Source organism: Eretmochelys imbricata, chromosome 1 (assembly GCF_965152235.1).
Source record: "Eretmochelys imbricata isolate rEreImb1 chromosome 1, rEreImb1.hap1, whole genome shotgun sequence".
NCBI lineage: Eukaryota > Metazoa > Chordata > Testudines > Cheloniidae > Eretmochelys > Eretmochelys imbricata.
Window position 1 is genome coordinate 329708840 of NC_135572.1, and position 22148 is coordinate 329730987.

The 22148-nt window shown below is 39.8% G+C and overlaps 1 protein-coding gene across 1 annotated transcript in view; it reads left to right on the plus strand.

The window, feature by feature from the left end:
* Nucleotides 1-22148, plus strand: part of CELSR1 (cadherin EGF LAG seven-pass G-type receptor 1) — a 267623-nt gene that overhangs the window by 141196 nt on the left and 104279 nt on the right. Inside the window, exons 3-4 of the mRNA XM_077807853.1 lie at nt 12877-13099; nt 18597-18712. Coding sequence (XP_077663979.1) covers nt 12877-13099; nt 18597-18712 — 339 coding nt within the window. The remainder of the gene's footprint in view (nt 1-12876; nt 13100-18596; nt 18713-22148) is intronic.

Consider the following 22148-nt stretch of genomic DNA (forward strand, 5'->3'; position numbering starts at 1 on the left):
GGGACAGGATCCAGGATGCCCTGCGACTCCCTCCGCCTTCCCACAACTCTTAGCAGCAGAAGAGGAAGAGATGCTCTGTGGGATAGCTGCCCAGAGTGCACTGCTCCGAATACTACCACAAGTGCCGCAAGTATGAACACACTATTGCGCAGGCAGCTGACAGTGTGAACACGCCACAGCGGTTTCCCTTCAGCGCTCTCTGAGTTGCGCTGTGTCTGCCGGCGCTGTAACTCTGCCAGTGTAGACATACCCTTAAGGGGGAAAAAAAAATTGGAGGTGTATTTTTTGTCTTCTAGTTTCTCAGCTTTCAGGGTGCTCTTTTGAAGCTTTTCTTTGTAACTACGAGGGCTAGAAATTTACTTTTTTCAAAAAATGAGAGCTGAAGTCTCATTCAATCTCTTGACTCCAACTGCTGGGACTTTAAGAAAAACACCAAATATTGCAAGATTTGCAATCAAATTATGAGAACTGAGCTAGTGTTTACATCATTGCTAGCCCTGTTGCTGGAACTGGTTACAGATCTTTCAAGTCTAGACAAGGCCTAAGTTTTGATTTAGGAGCTTTCAATACTGAACAAACATTGAAGGCAGTAAATGCATTACCATATCACGGCCTCAAGCTGTGCACATAGATCCCATTGACTTGAGTGGAAGTTACACAGGCGATAAAGAGCTTTGTACAGCCCTTAGTGGCTATCAGAAATTGATATTACAATATTGAGAATGTGTTCAAAATTTCTGCAGTCCATAGACTAATTCATTCCTCCAGCAGATATGCCATAAATATCCGTCAGTATTGTTTCTTTTTTCAATTATTCCTTCTCATTTGAATGAGACAAAAGAACTGAATCCCAAATCATCCATCCCCTCTGGGTGCTTTTTGTTTTGTTTTGTGAGTCTGCAGAGTGGGGGCAGGGGAAAGTGGCACATCTCTCCCTTCCTTAGGTCAGGACTGTGCTTTTAAGCCCCTGTCTGTGCTGGGGGTGAGGAGGAAGGTTGTGTGGACCAGCAACTGCCCATGGAAGTACAGTGCCTCAGGCAGGCACAACTCCGATGGAAGTTTGGGGGAGCACAGACCCGTCATCTTCCTTTTTATTTATACTTACTTATTATTTATATTATCATAGCACCTAGGAGCCCCAGTCATGGACCAGAACCCCGCTGTGCTAGGTACAAACACAGAACAAAAGACATTCTCTATTGTCTTTACAGTCGAAGTGAAAGACAAAAGACAACAGATGGATACAGACAGATGGGGGGAGGAGTACAAGGAAACCATGAGACTGTATTGATCAGCATGATAGCCGGTAGTATGGGTTACAGTATGAATTCTACCTTGTGCTGGCACAGCTCTGTTGTTTGGAGGGAAGTAGGGTTTGGAAGGTGGAGGCAGAGCTTGTCCCATATGCTTTGAGGAGTTTTACACCATTGACTTCCCAGTTTTTGTGTGCCAGGAGTGCAATGGCTGCAACTGCACTTCTACAGAGGGCCAAGCACAAGGAGAAGAAAACTCCTTTCATCCTCTTTTCCCAGCCACTTGTTCATCCAGCTAGGTCAGGGCTGGTGACAACATATTGACCATCAGTCAGACACATTTCTCCACTATCCACTGCTGCTGCATGTAGTGTTATGCTTTTTTGAGAACCAGGAGGATGGTTTTGTGAAATCCTTGCAGCACCTAAGAAAAATATTCAGCTTCCAGAAAGCAAATATTTCTTTTTGCTTGGTCAGAGGAGGAGTGTCCTTGGAATAATATGTGCCGACGCTGTGCCTTGCTTGTTAAACATGGGTTAACATTTTCAAACGTGGCATAAATCACATCTTTGAAAATTACTTAGGCACTTAGGAGTCGAAGGCTTGTGGAAAGCCCACTAGTCCATCCCCTCTATAAGTTCAGAACTGTTCACTTTAACATGTAACTAAAACATTTTCTTTGATTTCTGCAGTATTTTACAACTGAAGCAAATATTAAGCATATAAACAGAAAGAGGAAAACATTGATTATTGTTGAGTTACAGTGTCTGATATGCTTTAACTGTAACAGAACATTTTTCTAGCGTTTCAGAGTAGATCCTTTTTTCAACAGATATACACAATAGGATAGGAAATCACTATAGAAAAATAGTCATAAAAGACTGTTTGGTGCAAATGGGTTAGAGTCCATCTGGAGATAGGAGAGAGAGCCAAATATGTGTATCATACAAAGTACTGATATAGATAAATGCTGCACAGGATTATATCCACGTTAACGCACTGTTATCCTATATAGTAATATTAATTTAAACAAGGAAACTTTAACAATAACCCATCATCAAGTAGTCAGGTATAAATAAAACAAACAAAAGTAACCTGTTTACCCATTGGAAAAAAAACCCCATGCTCTGGGTGTAGGATAATCTTCTAGATCTACAGGCAAAGGAAGGTCAGGCTAACCAGGCTGATCTTTACCAACCTGCCCCGTTCCACGGCAGGCTAGGGGACTGTAGATTTATACCCTGACTTGCCATGCATTAAATCTCCATATAAACAAGCCCCCAGAGAATTTTATTTAGCTTCTTAGACATTTTGAAGAGGGAGAAAAAAAACAAGTAGCTGAAAGTCATAATGAAAAGATGCGAGAGTCTCTCAGCTGTTCTCATGTATCAGAACGTACACAGAATAGCCCAGCCTGAGCTTGGTAGCGGTTCCTCCGTCATCTGTGTGTATTATCCCCAAATCTGATAGTGCCTTCTGGGGTGGAGAGAGATGTTTTGTTCATTCTCAATTCCTAGCAGGCCAGGAACTAAGTGGACAGTTTAGTCCTCTGTTATTCAACCGTTTTTTATTCAGGTGCACCAAAGGCTCTCTTCTTTTTGGCTAAGCTATGGAAGGGTGTATAACCTAGAGGGAGGTTATAGGTATTAGTCCTACCATGTGACATACAAAACATGTTCAGTCAAGAAGACAAGTTAGCCTTTTGTTTCCTTAGCAGAGTGAGGAATGACAGGATCCATCTGAAGCGGAGCTGGCGTGGGATCAGCCTACAGGGGTTCATTAGTTCCAATTTTAAGAGAATTCTCCCAACCCATCCGTGAGAGAGAAGCCATAAACTCCCAATCTGAAAACTTCTACCTTTCTTCTTATTTTCTAGTAAATCCATTTTGACCTCCATAGTATTGTTTTCTTCTGTTAGACTGTGATTCGGACATGGTTACCTTTACCACCATCTCTAATCCCTCCATTTTCACCTCAGTGTGGTTACCTTTGAGCCAAGCTTTTCACATTTCTTTGCAAACTTTATTTGTCCTGAAATGTATCATAATCAGAGCAATTCATAATCTCTTTAGGTCAAATCCTTCAGTCCTTACTCAGGCAAAGTTCCTATTGAAATATCAGGGTAACTCTATTGAAGTAAATGGAATCACTGTGGATTTAATTGAAAACAGGATAGCCTAAGGTATTTTCTTCCTACGGCTTCTGATACTCTTTCTCATGTTGAATAGCACCTGACTGCAAAAGTATCCTGAATTACTTCAAAGGTGCTATTTGTGGAGTACAGCTCTATTCAGCGGGAGTAATGGTATCAGAATCTGTACCTAACTATTCAGCAGCATAAAGGCATATTCTGTGAAATCAATCTCTAGATCATCTATTTAAAAATTAGTACATAGTATTGCAAAGCTTTATCAAGCTAAACTGCATATCTTTATATGACTGCTGTTCTGTCATTATTAGTTTAAACATTATTTGCTGAGCACATGAAAAGGTGACAAATAATGGTTTGACGTTTATCATCTAAGGGCCCAATCCTGCCAATAACATTACTCAAGTATGTGGTCCAGTACACCTACCCAGCGCTGCTTATATAAGTAAAATAACTTACTGGTCTAAGTATTTACAGGATCAAGCACAAGAACAGTAGACAGGATGCACTGAGAAGCCCAGAAGAATCAATAATTTATACTGCTGAAGTGTATGGGATTGATCCAAAGTCCATTGGAATCAGTTGGAAGACTGCCATTGACTGCAGATGGGCTTTGGATCAGGCCCTATGTGTGTAATTTGGCTCACTTCCAGGCGGTGGAGAAGGAGTGAGTCTTTAGAGGAGCTTGAATGTGGGGAAGTAGAGAACTGGGATGAGGACTGCATTGCATGTGCAGAAGGTACAGTGGGAAGAGGCACAAGAGACAGGTGTGGAAGTGGGAAATGAATGGGTACAAAGCTGACATAGCTGGCAGAACGGTAGTACTGTAGTGTCGCACAATTCATCCTTCACTCTTCAGGGTTTTACTGCTGGTTATGTCCACTAGTACAATGCTCTGAGATCCAGAGATACCATTATGAGGAATTAGAGTACAGCCCTAGGTAGAATTTTAATTTTTTTATGCTAAATCTGTTTCCCAAAATGATCCTTAGTAAGTTTGTTCTCAGCTCTAATTGTAAAGAGCACCAAAACAAAACAAGAGCTGAGATAGGTTCAAACCAAACACTGAATCTGAACATCCCTACGCTTACAGAAAGTTTGAATCAAGTCTCAACTTTGTGGATCAGCCCAGTCTCAGTGGTGGAGGGGAGGGGGATATGTGGGGTGAGGTGGGGTCCGGGGGGGGGGGGTGAGCTTCTGATTTAGATCTGGAATAGTTCATCAGTTTCAATGAGTTATTCCAGACTTACTGCAGTGTAACTGAGATGAGAATCAATCCCAAGGTAGTTTATATCAATGTCAATCTTCAAAAAAAAAAAAAAAAGAGAGAGAGAGGGGGGCGATTTCTTGATATATGGGGCTAAATCCTGGCCCCAAGAAAGGCAGTGAGACTTTTGCCATTGGCTTCTGTGGGGCTAGGATTTTACCCATAGACCAGCGGTAGGCAACCTATGGCATGCGAGCTGATTTGCAGTGGCACTCACGCTGCCCGGGTCCTGGCCACCGGTCCAGGGGGCCTGCATTTTAATTTAATTTTAAATGAAGCTTCTTAAACATTGTAAAAACCTTATTTACTTTACATACAACAATAGTTTAGTTATATATTATAGACTTACAGAAAGAGACCTTCTAAAACCGTTAAAATGTATTACTGGCACGCGAAACCTTAAATTAGAGTGAATAAATGGAGACTCGGCACATCACTTCTGAAAGGTTGTCGACCCCTGCCATAGACTATAGAGGAGACACGATTGTGTGTGTGTGTGTGTCTTTCCTTTTGTTATTCTTGGCTTTCACATTCACCAGTCCTCTGACAGTGTCTACACCCCAGAATCCATCCTCTTCATTCCAGAGGGCTGGCGTGGTCATTTTCTCCGCTTCACTGCTGTATGGTTTTTTTCATAAAGTTGGAAGAAAGATTTTTGCAATGTTTTAATTTGTAGATGAAACATACCCAGAGCTAGAGCAAAATTCTCCACTCCAGTCTACACTGAGAGCTAGATTCATGCCTGGCGGAGTCAGTGAAGTCATGAATTTGGCTCTGTGTATCGTCTCAACAGGCATAAATTTTCCTCCAGGTATCTCTGATCCCCAGTACAGATCTCTGGTGCATGTTCTGCACTACTCCTGTATATGAAATGAGTGGAGAATATAAACTAGATACCTGCAGAGTGGATTGGAAAGGAAAAATTTCCTTTTACAGGTTGCACATCACATACTCTTTGTTCATTTTGTTGGACATGGTCTTACTTGCCTCTGCAAAGAGTGTCACTCACTTCTAAACAGGTATCAACAAGATTGGAATTACTAGAACAGTCACTTTCCTTGCTTACTGTAACTGTATACCACCAAGTCCTTGTAGTGGCTATTCACTCAGCCTATCAATGTTTAACTTGGAGGCCTGATGAGATTCTAATGGAATTCTAATCTTTTTTAGTGTTATATAGAACTTTAAGAGTCCTGCTTTAGAGATTTTATTGCTTGGTTATCTCTCCCCTGAGTGTTCATGTTACTTAGGCTTTCTGCCAACCAATACAAAGTTCAGAAGGAGTGAAGACTTCACATTACTGGAGTAGATTTTAAAAATGGATATTTATTGCTTTGGGAGGATTTCCCCCTTTTATTTTTATGGTTGCTTTGTTTGTTGTGCAAATTGTTTCAGTACCATCACCAGAACCATTTTTCAGTTGCGTTTGTTAGAGGAAGAGGCATTTTTTTGTATAATGTTTAAGATGTAAAGGAGATTTGCATACAAATCTTCAAGAAAACGGGTCACGGGGAATTTCTTTTTGAAAGAATTTTGATGCCCTATTCCTTGTTGTTTCTCCTTTCCATTAACATACTGAAAGAATGTATTTCTTCTTAGACCTGCAGTTGCAGTCAACTTACCAAGCTGCCTGTAGCTCAGGTGAAGCAGTTACAGATCCTGAGTGAAAAATTAATATGTATCCAGAGCATAATGGAAAAGAAAAAGTGAAAAAAGCAATTCAGTGCAGACCTGCTGGTTCATGCTAACTCTTGTTTAACATGGTATTTCCCGTTAAAACAGTCATAGAATGGTACATAGAATGAGGGATCTGAAGTATCTGATTTAAGCTTTTAGAATACTTCCTTGTTTTTTTCCAATGTCATTACATTGTTGTTTATAGAAAAGTAGCTGACTTTATGCTTTGTCATTGTAGAATCAAGTTGACTAACCAAACCCGGAGCTTTTCTGCAGACTCATTCGTTGATTCAAATTAGTATACAGTTTGATAATCAAAAGCTAGTGTTTCTGCTTACAATTTATTTGCAATTAAGGGTTTATTCTCTCAATTTTCAAAGAACTAATTTCTCCATGGTTTGTTTCTTTTAATTTTTACCATCATCATTATTATTTGTTTCTTTAAATCCTTTAGCACCTACCATATCTTGCAGAGAGATAGATCTGGTAAGACAATCGGTAATTACTTGATTTGGTTATAGAGTAGAACCCTTCAGTAGGAGATCAAAAAAAAGCACTTTGACTAGGCAGTGACATTTCCTTCTCTTTTCTTTTCTGCTTGTTGTTATACCATTCCCATTGCCACATATCAGAATACTTTATTTTATTAACACAAATGCAAAATTCTTTTAAATTTTATCAGAAAATGTATTTACTATGCCTTGAAGAATCATAGAAATGTAGGGCTGGAAGGGACCTCGAGAGGTCATCAAGTCCAGCGCCCTGCTCTGAGGACCTATTTCAGTACTTAACTATCCTTACAGTTAGAAAGTTTTTCCTAATATCTAACCTAAATCTCCCTTGCTGCTGATTAAGCCCATTGCTTCTGGTACTACCTTCAGTGGACCTGGAGAACAATTGATTACTGTCCTCTTTATAACAGCCTTTCACATATTTGAAGACTGTTATCGGGTTCCCCCCTCAGTCATCTTTTCTCAGGACTAAATATGCCAGGTTTTTTTTTAGAACTGTTCCTCATAGGTCAGGTTTTCTAAACCTATTATCATTTTTGTTGCTCTTCTCTGGACTATGTCAAGTTTGTCCATATCTTCCCTAAAGTGTGGCACCCAGAATTGGACACAGTACCGCATCTGAGGCCTCACCAGTGCCAAGTAGAGCAGAACAATTACCTTCCATGTCTGACATACAACACTCCTGTTAATACATCCCAGAATGATATTGAACTTTTCTGCAACTGCATCACACTGTTAACTCTTACTTAATTTGTGATACACTTTAGCCCCCCACATCTTTTTCAACAGTACTACCACTAGCCAGTTAGTCCCCATTTTTTAGTTATGCATTTCATATTTTGTTCCAAAGTGAAGTACTTTTCACTGTGTTTATTGAATTCCATCTTTTTTATTTCAAACCAGTTCTCTAAGGATATGTTTACACTGAAATTAGACACCCACGTCTGGCCCATGCCAACTGACTTAGGCTTGCTCAGCTCAGGCTAAGGGGCTGTTTAATTGCACTATAGATGTTTGGGCTTGGGCTGGAACTGGGTTCCAGGACCCTGAGAAGTGGGAGAGTCCCAGAGCTCAGGCTGCAGCCCAAGCCTGAACATGTACACTGCAGTTAAACAGCTCCATGAGCCCTAGCTCCATGAGCCCAAGTCAGCTGTCATGGGCCAGCCCTGCATGTCTAATTGCAGTGTGGACATAACCTAAATGATCAAGGTTGTTTTTGAATTCTAATCCTTCCCTCCAAAGTGCAAGCAGCCTCTTCCAGTTTGGTATAATTTGCAAATTTTATAAGCATACTTTCTACTCCATTATCCAAGTCATTAAGGAAAATATTGAATAGTACCAGACCCAGGACTGACCTCTGCAGGACCCCTCTAGATACCCCCTTCCATTCTCCCAGTTTGACAGTGAACCATTAATAACTATTCTTTGAATAGGTCTTTCAACCAGTTGTGCACCCACCTTATAGAAATTTCACATGTCCCTAGTTTGCTTATTAGAAGGTCATGCAGGATTGAGTCAAAAGCCTTATTAAAATCAAGATATATCATGTGTATTGCTTTTTCCCATCCACTAGACCAATTACTCTGTCAAAGAAGGAAATTAGGTTGGTTTGGCTTGATTTGTTCTTAAGAAATACATTCTGACTATTCCGTATAACCTTATAATCCTCTAGGTGTTTACAAATTGATTGACTTATAGTGGTCTGGTTGCTGGCTCTTATTAAAGATTTCTCAAAGTCCAAAAGTCTGCATGAGGGATGATAGCCACACATAAGGCAGAATTATCCAAAGGTGAACACTCTAGGTCACTGTAGCATTACACCTCCTGCCTGGATTTCATGGAGCTGTGTTACATAAGTAGTATGTTCAGGGAGTCTCCAAATACGAAAAATATAGAAAATATTAAATTACTTTAATAGAGAAAAGGTCGGGGGTAGATTGGCTGAGTCATAAACCAGACTATTAAACTATAAGCACAGGCTGCGGCAGCCATTCCTCATTACAGTGCAGATCCCCTAGTTCTCTCATCACCACTGCAGATCCCCAGTTTCAGACAAGATCACTCTTTCTCTTGTTTATTAAATGGTTTTACATTTGTCTGCTATAAATAGGAATTATACTTGTATCTAACCTAGCAATCTACTGTGTCTATGCACTCTTGCTGCATAGAAGAATAAAGAAGGATTAATGAATGCAGCCTTAGACTCTTATATTATGAGAACCCTCTGTATTGCCATGGTGTTCCAACAGCATGTCAGAATGGAAACAATCCCCCCTGTTTGTCTGTGTCATGTCTGTTTGTGTTCAGCTCTCTGCCTTGTTTGCTTTTGTCAAGTGTATCGTTCTCTTTTCAGCAGGCCTTGAGGATTCCACTCCATTTGGAGTTGGAGATTTATATTGTTAAATATCCTACCCCTTTTAAAATGGGGCAAGCCCATGCTTAGTCTTTTATGCAGAAAATGTGTAATTCTAATTCTTGAAGAGTTTCAGTACACAAGAGGGGTGAGTTGTCTTTGGGTAGATCTATCCAGATTGCAGAAGCGAGCCTCCCTTCCTACATTGCTAGGTCAACAGACTTGCGTAAGCGGGGCTCCCGCTAATGCCCTAAAAATAGCTCTGTGGACAGTGCTTTCAAGTTGCAACTCAGGCTGGACCTTGGGCTCTGATTGTTGGGGTGGAGAGGGAGCCTGTGGTTATAAATTTCAGAGTGGTAGAAGTGTTACTCTGTATCAGCAAAAATAACGAGGAGTCCTTGTGGCACCTTAGAGGCTAACAAATTTATTTGGGCATAAGCCTTCGTGGGTTAGAACCCCCTTCATCAGATGCATGGAGTGAAAATACAGGAGCAGGTACAAATACATGAAAGGATGGGGGTTGCTTTACCAAGTGTGAGGTCAGTCTAATGAGATAAATCAATTAACAGCAGGAAACCAAGGGAGGAAAAATAACTTTTGAAGAGGTAAGAGAGTGGCCCATTACAGTCAGTTGACAAGAAGGTGTGAGTAACAGTAGAGAGAAATTAGTATTGGGGAAATTAAGTTTAGGTTTTGTAATGACCCAACCACTCCCAGTTAATTGATTTATCTCATTAGACTGACCTCACTCTTGGTAAAGCATCCCCCATCCTTTCATGTATTTATACCTGCTCCTTGTTTTCACTCCATGCATCTGATGAAGTGGGTTCTAACCCATGAAAGCTTATGCCCAAATAAATTTGTTAGTCTCTAAGGTGCCACAAGGACTCCTCATTATTTTTGGTTTCAGAGTAACAGCCGTGTTAGTCTGTATTCGCAAAAAGAAAAGGAGTACTTGTGGCACCTTAGAGACTAACCAATTTATTTGAGCATGAGCTTTCGTGAGCTACAGCTCACTTCATCCTTTCTGTAGCTCACGAAAGCTCATGCTCAAATAAATTGGTTAGTCTCTAAGGTGCCACAAGTACTCCTTTTCTTTTTTCGCATTATTTTTGTGGTTATAAAGCAACTCACCAGTAAATGCATTCCTTAATGTCTTCTTTGTAAACTTGTTTGTTTGATTATTTTGTTCCTTCATATTCAGCACCGCACCTGAGAGTTGTTTTCTCACCAAGTACACAGATTTATAGTAATTTCTTATGAGGGAACCATGCTGTGTATCATTGTAATCTACCTGACCTCCTTGCTTCGCTAATGCTGGGTATCCATTCAGATAATCCTGTCTAAACTGGTGTCCACAGATGGTAGTGGGAAATAGGAAGGGATTTTTCAAGGGTTTGTTTCAGAATTCTAATAATAACTTGATAAAATGAGAGTTTAGGAACTTGGGCCCTGCTTCAGAAAAGCACATGCTTAAAGGTAAGCTCTAGCTTAAGTGCTTTCCTCAGCAGTGATGCTTTTCTGAATTGAGACCTTGATTTTTATCTTCTGGTTGAGGGATTGTTGCTTTTGCTGTTTTTAGATTTGTGTGAAAGATTCCTTTTTAGGGAAAACCTTTTTAGGGTTTTATCTGGACAGTCTGGGTTTTGGCTTTTGTGTCTGGGTCCCATTTCGGGTTGCCAGGTGCCCAGTTTTCAACTGGAATGTCTGGTCAAAAAGGGGACCTATGAGTGTTCGGTCAGATGTCCTGACCTGACACCAAAAGTCTGGTTACCCCAGGGTGGGGAGAGGTGCCAGGTCATTAACCCATGCCAGCCCCTGCTCCACTGCGGCCACCTCCTACTTGCAGGCAGGCTCCTTGTCAGGCTGAAGCAGCTCCCATCCCAGCCCCAGGGCAGAAGGAGAGAGGTGGAGACGATCCAGTGAGCGGCAGAGGCAAGGGGGAAGAGGCGGATGCGACGGGGCAGGGCCTTGGGGAAGAGGCAGAGTATAATTCCAATTTTTACAATATTTGGCAACCCTGGAACAGAGTTGTTTGGTTAGATCTAACATGCCTCACAACAGATACTTTTTAAGACACCAATTTTCTGATTGTTTCCAAGCAGGCACTTACAGATACCTGTTTTAGGCAGCTGTTTGATAACTCCTATTATAATCAGCAATATAAGCACTGACTGAGCTAAATTCAGATATGATGTTGTAGGCTGTACTGGAGTTGTATCCTCTTTTACAGGTCTGAATTTGACTTGCTGAGTGATAATGGTATACTTGTGTATGCTACTGTGTTTTTTATGTGTGAAAGACATAGTTCCTTAAATATTGTTTTGAATTCTTTAGGAATGCGCTTACAAAGTTTTCCTTTTGGGTTGAAGTAATGTAATTATATAGACCTGTGACTAGTATTTATGCAAATATTATAGTGTTGGAAACTTCTTTTGTCAGTTGAGTTGTGCCATATAGCTTTGCTCTATGTTTAGTTATCTGGCACTGTTTCTGGGATTAATTTAATTTTATAAACCCACTTTAGTTTCTATGAACACTTTTTACATGCAGGAGCTGGGTGGATATAATCAAGCATAACAACAGTAGTTACCTCACAACCCACATTCTGATAGATAAATTTTAAATAATTAACACAGAGAGAGAACTCATTTTCTGTAGAACAGTTAATTCTGCAGCAGCCTTTGCATCAGCCTCTGCAGATTTTGTATTGTATAAAGGGGCTCAAGAATGTCTCCTACAGACCTTGGAAACTGCAAACTCATGAAGCATTTTTGAAAATCTTGACCAACTTTTAATGCATGTGCAAAAGTTGTTAGGGCTAAGGTTGTGTGTACAAACTTACCTTTGTTATTTCCTGAAATTTGAGTGTTTAAGATCTTAATATAGGGTGGGGGTGGGGTTTGGTAGGGAATAAAATTACAGCATTTGAAGATAAAAACCTTAAGGAGTTTGTAAATCAGTATACATGTCTCTTAGCAACTGAATGACTTGACTGTGTAGTTGTTTGGAAAGTGAGGTAAATGTCAGAAGGACACTGGAAAAAAAATGGAAGCGCTATGCATGTCACCTGTATCCTGCCCATTCTTTATATAAATGCACACACTTTAAAAATGTTATATTCCTGGCTCAGTTGTGCCTTGTCAGTGACACCTGCAGTAAAACTGAATTCCATTAAAGGGGAAATGCAACACCTATCTATTTACACCATTCACAGTTGGGAGTGAACATTTGATCCTGGGTGGTTGAAAACAATATCAAATGCTGTAACCATTGACACATTTTTTAGCTGGCAGGAGGTGTTCAGGTTTTTACGTGACAACGTCACCTTCTTCCTGATATATATTTATCACCAGTTCTGAAAGCAGCCTAGAAATCTAAAAATTAGAGCCAGCATTGTGAAGTATTTGAGAAAGGATCACTCAGGAAACAATATCCTGAACTATGCAGAGAATTAAAATTTGAGAAACAGTGCGGCATGTACATACACTCTGCTACAATTACAACTACTTAATTTGATGTTCAGACATTTAAAAATATGTTAGCTTTTTTTTTTTTTAGGCAATAATAACTGATCTCCTTCACTGGTATCTCTGGGAATTCGTTGTTTAGTTGGAATCTAGCGCCAAGTGTTTCCTGCTGATCTTTGTTTCTTCTTCTTCCAGGCGAGTATTGCGAAGTGAATGCCCGCTCTGGCCGCTGCGTGCCGGGAGTCTGTAAAAATGGAGGAACCTGTGTTAATCTGCTAGTAGGAGGTTTCAAATGCGAGTGTCCCCCAGGAGAGTACGAGAGACCTTATTGTGAGATGACAACAAGAAGCTTCCCTCCACAGTCGTTTGTCACCTTCAAAGGGTTAAGGCAGCGCTTCCATTTCACTATTTCCCTCATGTAAGTTTGTTTCCCTTCTGTCTTGATAGGAAAGGATTCAGTTCAAATCTCTCCTTGATTTGGATTTAGGGCCAAATGTTGTTGTATATTTGTAGCCCCCAGAGTTAAATATGTGGGAAAGTGGTTACTGTGGGAAGTCTGCCATCGACTCCTATGGGAGCAGAATTAGAACCATGCTACTTGAGATTATTATTAATCATGTTTATTATGGTGTTGTCCCAAAGGTAGCCAGGAGTGGGGCCCCACTGTGCTCGGCACTGTACGAACCCAGAGTAGTTAGATGGTCCCTGCCCCGAAGAGCATTATTTGAAAGCCGGACTGTGGGCAGGAATTAAAAGCAGTCTTGTTGTATCTAATATGAAGTGCTGACTGTGTCCCTCCGATCATAAACCTTTTCACTTTCAGAATATTCAGCTCCTCTGCCACACAGATCAGTATTTTGTTTTGTGTAGGGTTTTTCTGTACTGAAGTATTGCAAAATCCTGTAGACAGATAGAGGGAATGGGCTCCTTTAAGCCCTCATGGCTCTGGAGGGCACAGTTGTGCCAGCAGGAGACACTGTGCCTGGAGAGAGGAAATGTGGGATTCTGCTGGAGGAGGACATATTCAGTTTGCAGCTGGCAGAGGCTGGAGAGGAGATGGATTAAAACAGGATGTCCCACAATTGGCCTGGCCATGCCTCTACCCAACTAGTGCTGCCCACTTTTGTGTGTGTGCTGATCACCAGTGGGGGCACCCAGCTGTGCTGGGGTTGCTGGCTCCTTCTGCCACCCTCTGCTGCTGCTGGTACTCCTACAAAGAGGGTTGTATGGCACAGGGACAGATGCAGCTGCATAAAATTCATTGTTGCCGTAGGCTGCATTAACTTTATGGCATAGCCCCTGCACACTTTGAGCAGGAAGGTGATGGCATCTGTCTCTGCTCCCAGACCACCTCCTCCTGCCCTAATCTCCTTCTCCCTGTGTATGAATGCACAAGCTCACCCAAGGATCTCTGTGAGCTCCAAGGATTGGGAGAATAATGCTTTGAAGGTAGATTTTACCATGATTTAGCTGGCCAAAGGTTGACTTTGGCTGAGTAAAGGTAAAATGTGCTAAGCTGCTGTCAGGGTTCCTTCCCCACTCTGAACTCTAGGGTACAGACCTGAAAGACCCCCTAAGCTTATTCTTACCAGCTTAGGTTGAAAACTTCCCCAAGGTACAAACTTTGCCTTGGTCTTGAACAGTATGCTGCCACCACCAAGCGTTTTAAACAAAGAACAGGGAAAGAGACCACTTGGAGATGTCTTTCCCCAAAATATCCCCCCCAAGCCCTACAACCCCTTTCCTGGGGAAGGCTTGATAATAATCCTCACCAATTTGTACAGGTGAACACGGACCCAAACCCTTGGATCTTAAGAACAATGAAAAATCAATCAGGTTCTTAAAAGAAGAATTTTAATTAAAGAAAAGGTAGAAGAATCACATCTGTAAAATCAGGATGGAAAATACTTTATAGGGTATTCAGATTCAAAACACAGAGGATCCCCCTCTGAGCAAACCTTAAAGTTACAGAAAACAGGAATAAACCTCCCTCTTAACACAGGGAAAATTCACATAAAACAAAAGATAAACTAATCCGCCTTGCCTGGCTTACCTATACTGGTTGCAATATTGGAGACTTGGTTTAGGATGGGTTGGAGAAGATGGATTTCTGTGTGGCCTTTCTCAGTCCCAAGACAGAACAACACGTAAACAAAGAGCACAAACAAAAGCCTTTTCCCCCCGCCCAAGATTTGAAAGTATCTTGTTCCCTTATTAGTGCTTTGGGTCAGGAGCCAGCCAGGTTAGCTGAGCTTCTTAACCCTTTATAGGTAACAGGCTGTTGCCTCTGGCCAGGAGGGATTTTGTAGCACTGTATACAGAAAGGTGGTTACCCTTCCCTTTAGATTTATGACAGCTGCGTCTACACCAGTAAAAGGATTGGAGTTAGCTAGTATGGATAAAAACAACAAGAAGATTTGGTTGTTTGCTTAGATTAGAAAAAGAGGTTCATGTTAGCTATTGAGTTAGCTAAAATCAATCACTTTACTTAGTCTAAAAAAACCCTCAAAGTTAGCTTGTTCTTGTTATACACTCAAGCATGGCTTGCTGCTTCTTTGCAGAATGTTTCCATTTTACTCTTGATCTTGCCTTAACACTACAGTGGTCACATTTTTTTTGTGGAGTCTTGAAACCATGGTTAAATCAAAGCATGCAGTTACAATAAATATAACTTATCAGGGTTAGTATGGAAGGTTGCAAAAACTGTGAAGAATATATATAATGGCTTTGCATTGATCCTGATCAAAATTAGATCTCAAAACCAAATAAGAAGGTTTTCAAGCATCAACTCTGCTAGACAAGAGAAAGCTGAGGGGAAAAAAAGGGCTTGGAACTGTCAGATTTACATGAAATGCAAAGGGAGTGTTGGAGGCAGGCTGCCAGCTCAGCTCCTGTACTACCAGAAAATTGTTCCCGCAGTGCATGGTGTCATTTTACAGGCTTCCAGGAAGATTCTCAAAGTGTGGTGTGCGAAACTGTTCTGCTGCAGGTTAGAATGGCTCATACTCACCTGTGGGACTTCTTGGGAAACAGCAAACAGTAAGGCTTAGCATCATAGTTTTCCAGGCAGCCACTTCAAAATCTTTAAAAACTCAACAGGCATATTTGGTGCTGAAATAAATACCATGCAACCCCCATTAGCTTTATGGCATTACGTAGGATATAAATTAGCACAGAATTTGTCCCTATATGGGTCCGGATGATGAACTATATGGGCTTTTAGATTTTATGCTGAGTATTTTCATGCCCCTTATTCTCCTCCAACACAGGAGGGAAACATTACTTCAGGATAATCAAGAAGTAGAAGTTTTGGCTAGACAAAGGATTTGCCATTACATATTTTTTGATTTGTGAATATTCCTATTATCTCAGGGTGTCTAGCGTCCCTCAACCCCACTTTCCCCCGAGAGGTCAAAGAGTGCGAGGTTTGTCTAGTTCATCCTCATGACTAAAATGGGATTTTAAAAATAACCCATATGTTCACTGACTATGTTACAAGCTAATGAGGCATTCCAAGCATTTAGATGGTTTGGAACCTATAAATTATACTCACCATATGTTCTTACAGAAGGGAAAAGGAAAGCGAACAAGTAGTCAGATGCTTATTTACCACATACCCTATTTCTGCATGCTAAATCTCACTGTTATTTTGGGACATTTATCAGATGTACCCCACCTCCTCTCCATCTCTCCTCTACCAACAGTTCTTAGTCATTCAGTCTCACTTAAAGAGAATTGTCAACTGATTTTTTTAAAAAGATCTATTTAAAACAATTCCAGTCCCTGGTAAAGCACTCGGTAGGTAGTATCTCCTGAACGTAAAACAAAACAAAGAAGCAAAACCTTCCCTTTAAAAAAAATGACAGGTGTTTTTCTGCTCCCCAGCTGATGTGTATATACAGCTCTTTGCAGCAAAGAGAGCTAAAGCAAGAACACCAAATTGCCAGTGCATGAGACAGGAAGTTCAATTGACCATCAACAGAACAGTGAAACCAAATATATACAAAGTATTGTTAAATGCACAAGGTAAACAAACGGAAAAAAATAAAAAATATATATATTTTACCCACGTGCAGTTATAGTACTCTTATTAGTAGTTCCTAGTAACATTTTCAGACAGAAATATGAAGTTGACACTGTTATTCAACTAACTAATCACTTCTGCCCTCTAGGAAAGCAAGTGATTTCTTTTTTCTTTCCTCTTTTCTTTAGATATATTCTGTTTAGAGCTGGTCAAAATTGTTTTGATGGAACAGTTTTATCCCAAAAAGTACAGTTCAGTCAAAATTGCAACATTTCATCGGAATATGGCAGTTTTGATGTATTTTCTACGGGACTTTTATCATCTCATTTTGATAATATTGAAACATTTCATTTTAATTTTGTCATTTTGGCTTATTTCATTTCTAATTCTGTTTTATAGTACAATATTAATTTTAATGCTGCATTCATATATAAAATATAATATTTAATAGGTGAATATAATGTAAATGTTTAAACAAAATTAAATACAACTATAAAATCAACATGACACATTTTACCTTAACAAAATGACACATTTCAGTTGCCCCTAATCCAAATTTTTTAAAATTTTGTTTCATGAGAAACTTCAGAATTTCAGCTTTTTGTTCTGATTTGGTACAGTTTTGCCCCCTGAAATGTCATATTTTCCCACAGAATGGAAATTCTGGTTTCTAGCCAGCTCTGATCTGGCATCTGTCTCTTTAGGGAGAACATATGGTAAGTATAACCTATATGTCTTGTTAAGAATTAAACTATGTTCTGGAAAATGAAGATGCCAGGACACAGTGCTCTGAAATACCTGCCTCTTCCTAATTCTCTAGAGTCAGGATTCAGAAAATTGTGGTCATTTTGTTCCACAAGAGCCCCACTAATTGGTGCCACATTGCATGCACTATGGTAGAGGCCATTTCGTCTTTCCATGGAACAGAGCTTTGAATTCAAATTTGTCTTTCATAGACTTATAAGACAAGTGGGTTATTTTAGATCACCCCAAGCTTTTAGGTCACAAAGCTTTCTAGAGGCTGGTGATACAGAATCAATGCAGACTACTACTGTTTAGAATTGTAAAAACTTCCGATGACTTCTGTTTTTTTTCACACATTAACATTGGTTATAGATAAATTTGAAGAATTTCATAATGAGCCCTACCCAAATTTTAAAGGAGCTGCAGAGGCCAAAACTAGGCTTTTCTAAAGCTAGGGCTATCAGTTATTTCCTAGCACAAAAGCGGAAACCCCTCCTGCTTCTGGAGCATACAATTCTTGAGATTAGAGAACATGACATTAAAAATGAAGAAAACCCCAACTAACTTAATGGAATCATCAAAATGCGTGAATTTGCCTTAATCTCAATTGACTTGACTGGTGCAGGATCAAGCCCTGATTAACCATGTGACATTATTAAGTCTTGTCTTTCCCCTCCTCAACTCTTTTTCATCTATGTATGACCCTCACTGCATCACTTTGAATTTAGGCTGTAAGCATTCCATACTTTTGGACACTCAACAAAGAATAATAATTGAGTCCATTCTGACCACTGGAAGATCCTCCCTCAGAATTCAGTGTATTTGTGATTTTACTCATTTTCAGTACCTGATTTTTCATCAGAGCTATTCAAAGAATAAGCCAGATCCTCTGTATTTTCTGTCTTGCCAACTCCTGTAGAGTTCAAAATAATATGTATTGCTAATTATCTTAATTTTATTATTTGCTGACGAAAGGGGTAATGAGAATTAATTTTAAGATAGATGCATTATGCAGTTACAGTGCTGCATTCTGTCCTGAGATCATGGTGACTGGTAGTTTTTATGTCGTCTATTTTCAGAGTGGCTGGATTGTATGTTCTTCACTTTGTAGATCATTAAATATGAAATTTGTGTCTGCATGTTACAGGTTTGCAACCAGAGAAAGGAATGCTCTACTCCTCTACAATGGACGTTTTAATGAGAAGCATGACTTTATTGCTCTTGAGATCATTGAAGAACAGATCCAACTAACGTTCTCTGCAGGTAAGGTGTTCCTTGCCCATTTAGTTTGATACTTTTATATGTAAATACTAGCAATAACTTTATGGTGAAGAGAACATCTCACTGCATTTTGAAATGAACCTCATTAATTAAAGATTTTATGTGGTTTCTTAGATTGATTCATAGATCCCAAATTAAAGATTTTAATTGAGTTTAAAACTTTACCGACTTATTGCTCTTCTGTACAAATGATTAACATTGCACTATTGTATTGTATAATAGTTCATTTACCCAGATCTTTTTACTTTCTTTTCTTGTATTCTTTATTTTTTTATTTTTGTGGTTTGGCTTTCAGCAGCTCTTCCATCATCAACTGTTAAAACACAGGGCATTTATCAAACCATTTTAACTACTGAACAACACACCGAGGGCATGATCCAAATCCCACTGAAGTCCATTGAAAAACTCCTCTTGGTTTCAATGGGAATAGAATTGGGCCCTAGAGGAACAGAGGGCTTTAGATATCAGATCAATCTCTCACTCCTTGGACATAAGGCCGGAAAAGAGAGTGCACAATCTTTGTATTTGTTGGGCAGTATCAATAATTCAGCATTTCTAAGTAGAGGGGAAGATTAAAGAGAGCTATGAGCTTGAGAAGAGAACTGCCAGTGTTACTACACATCAAGTACCTGCTTGGTTCTTGTAAAGTGAAGACTGATATTTTGGAAGAGGTGCTTTTTGGTAGGCAACTGTTCACTATAAACTCCCATAGCATTCAAACATTTAAAGATGAGTCATTGTTCTTTCATATTCATAGGTGCTCATCTGCTATAGTTAATTATTACTACTCGTAATCCTTTTAATTAGATGGAGCGTTAAGCTGCAGATCCTGCATAGTCAGTAACTCTCATGACATAATGTGTGACGAGATTAGTAAAATATTTCAGCTTGTGGCAGTCTTCATATTATAACGGTGGCAACCACTGTGTAGATAAGGGCTTGTCAGCATACCAGTTATAAAGCCCATAGGGCATTTATAACTCTGGAGTAAAAGATTATCTCTAGGTTGAAAGTTGGCCCCCTCACCAATGTGTGTGGGGGTTTTTTGGTTTGTTTTTTAATTAGTGTTATCATTATTTTATGTGATTAAAGACTGTTATTGATGTTCTAATGCACCACCAAGGAAATGTACTGTATACATGTTATCCAAAAATTATTTCTCAGAGAAAGGAAAAAATTAAAAGTGAGATAGAAGAAAAAAAATTATCACTCTGTATTCTGTTGTCAATAAACATTATTGTCAGTAAAGTTCCCTGAAGCATATATATATATTGCACCTCCAAATGGCAACAGGTAGTAAGCAGCTGAGGAACTAAAAGAACCGAACTAACCATTCATTACCACAATAAAAATGAGATGTGAAATTGTCAATATGTAGCTTAGGGCTTGAACAAAAGCCCACTGAGGACATTGGGAGTCTTTTCATTGGCTTCAGTGGGTTTTGTCTCAAATTCTAATGAAAATCTCACATATCTGTACCAGTCCATGAATACCTGTAGATTTAACACATTTGGCTGAAAGGAATTACTTCTTGGTTTGCTAAATGCGACAGGACAGATAACCAATGATTGACAAAATGGCTAGATGATGATTTTTCTCTGGATAGCATCAGTTATTTGACAGTGCCTTAAACACTTTCTTTATTGAGAGGAAGAAAAGAGAGGTATTGAAAGTAGGAACAACCACAATACAAGAGAAGGTTATTTGTCTTGTTTAACTTATTTTGGCCTGAAGCTATATAGTAAGGGGCCAGCTATATAGTATGGATCAGACCAGTGGTCAGTCTAGCCCAGTATCTTGACTTCCGACAGTGGCCAGTGTCAGATGCTTCACATGGAATGAATAGAAGAGAGTAATTATTGAGTGATCCATCCCCTGTTGTCCAGTCCCAGCTTCTGGCAGTCAGAAATTTAGGGACACCCAGAATAGGGGGTTCTGTTCCTGACCATCTTGGCTAATAGCTACTGATGGCCCTATCCTTCATCAACGTATCTAATTCTTTTTGAGCCCATTTATACTTTTGGCCTTCACAACATCCCCTGGCAATGAGTTCCACAGGTTGACTATGCATTGTGTGAAGTAGTTCCTTTTGTTTGTTTTAAAGCTGCTGCCTATTAATTTCATTGGGTGACCACCCTTCCCCCCCAGTGCTTAATTTGCAATGAAAGAGGTGCCTGGGCTCAAGAAATTTTTTTTACTTTCATAACTGATGTGGCAAGCCCAGAGGTGCCAGGGCAACGAACTGCCAAGCCTAGAGGTGTCAGGGCTCAGCCCTAGCACAAATTAAGCACTGGTGACCCTTGGTTTGTGTGTTGTATGAAGGGGAAAATAACACTTTCTTATTCACTTTCTTCACACCATTCATGATTTCCGTCATATTTCTCCTTAGTCATCTCTTTTCTAAACTGAAGAGTCCCAATCTTTTAATTCTTCTTATATGGAAGCTGTTTCATAATCCTGATCATTTTTGTTGCCCTTCTCTGTACCTTTTCCAATTCTAATACAGTGTATCTTTTGTGAGATGGGGCACCCAGAACTGCACACAGGGTATTCAAGGTGTGAGTGTACCATGGATTTATATAGTGGCATTATATTGTCTGTCTTACTAGCTATCCTTTTTCCAGTGGTTCCTAACATTCTGTTAGCTTTTTAAACTGCCACTACACATTGAACAGATGTTTTCAGAGAACTATCCATGATGACTCCAAGATCTCTTTCGTGACTAGTAGCAGCTAATCTAGACCCCAACATGTTGTATGTATAGCTGGGATTATGTTTTCCAATGTGCATTACTTTGCACGTATCAATCCTGAATTTCATCTGCCATTTTGTTGCCCCGTCACCCAGTTTTTTGAGATCCTTTTGTAACTCTTCGCACTCAGCTTCGCACTTAACTATCTTGAATAATTTTGTATTGTCTGCAAATTTTGGCACCTCACTGTTCACCCTTTTTTCCAGATCATTTATGAATATGTTGAACAACACAGGTCTTAGTACAGATCCTTGGGGGATTTTCTATTTTCCTCTCTCTATTGTGAAAAATAACAATTTATTCCTACCCTTTTTCCTATTTTTTAACCAGTTACTGATCCGTGAGAGGACCTTCTCTCTTAACTCATGACAGCTTACTGTCCTTAAAAGCCTTTGGTGTGGGATCTATTAAGGGCTTTTTTGAAAGTCCAAGTACACTATATCCATTGGATCACCCTTGTCCACATGCTTATTGACCCCCTCAAAGAATTTTAATAGATTGGTGAGGCATGATTTCCCTTTACAAAAGCCAGGTTGCTTCTTTCCTAACATATCAAGTTCAGCTACGTGTCTGATAATTCTGTTCTTTGCTACAGTTTCAGTCAGTTTTCTTGGTACTGAAGTTAGGCTTGTTAGTCTGTAATTGCCATGATTGCCTCTGGAACTT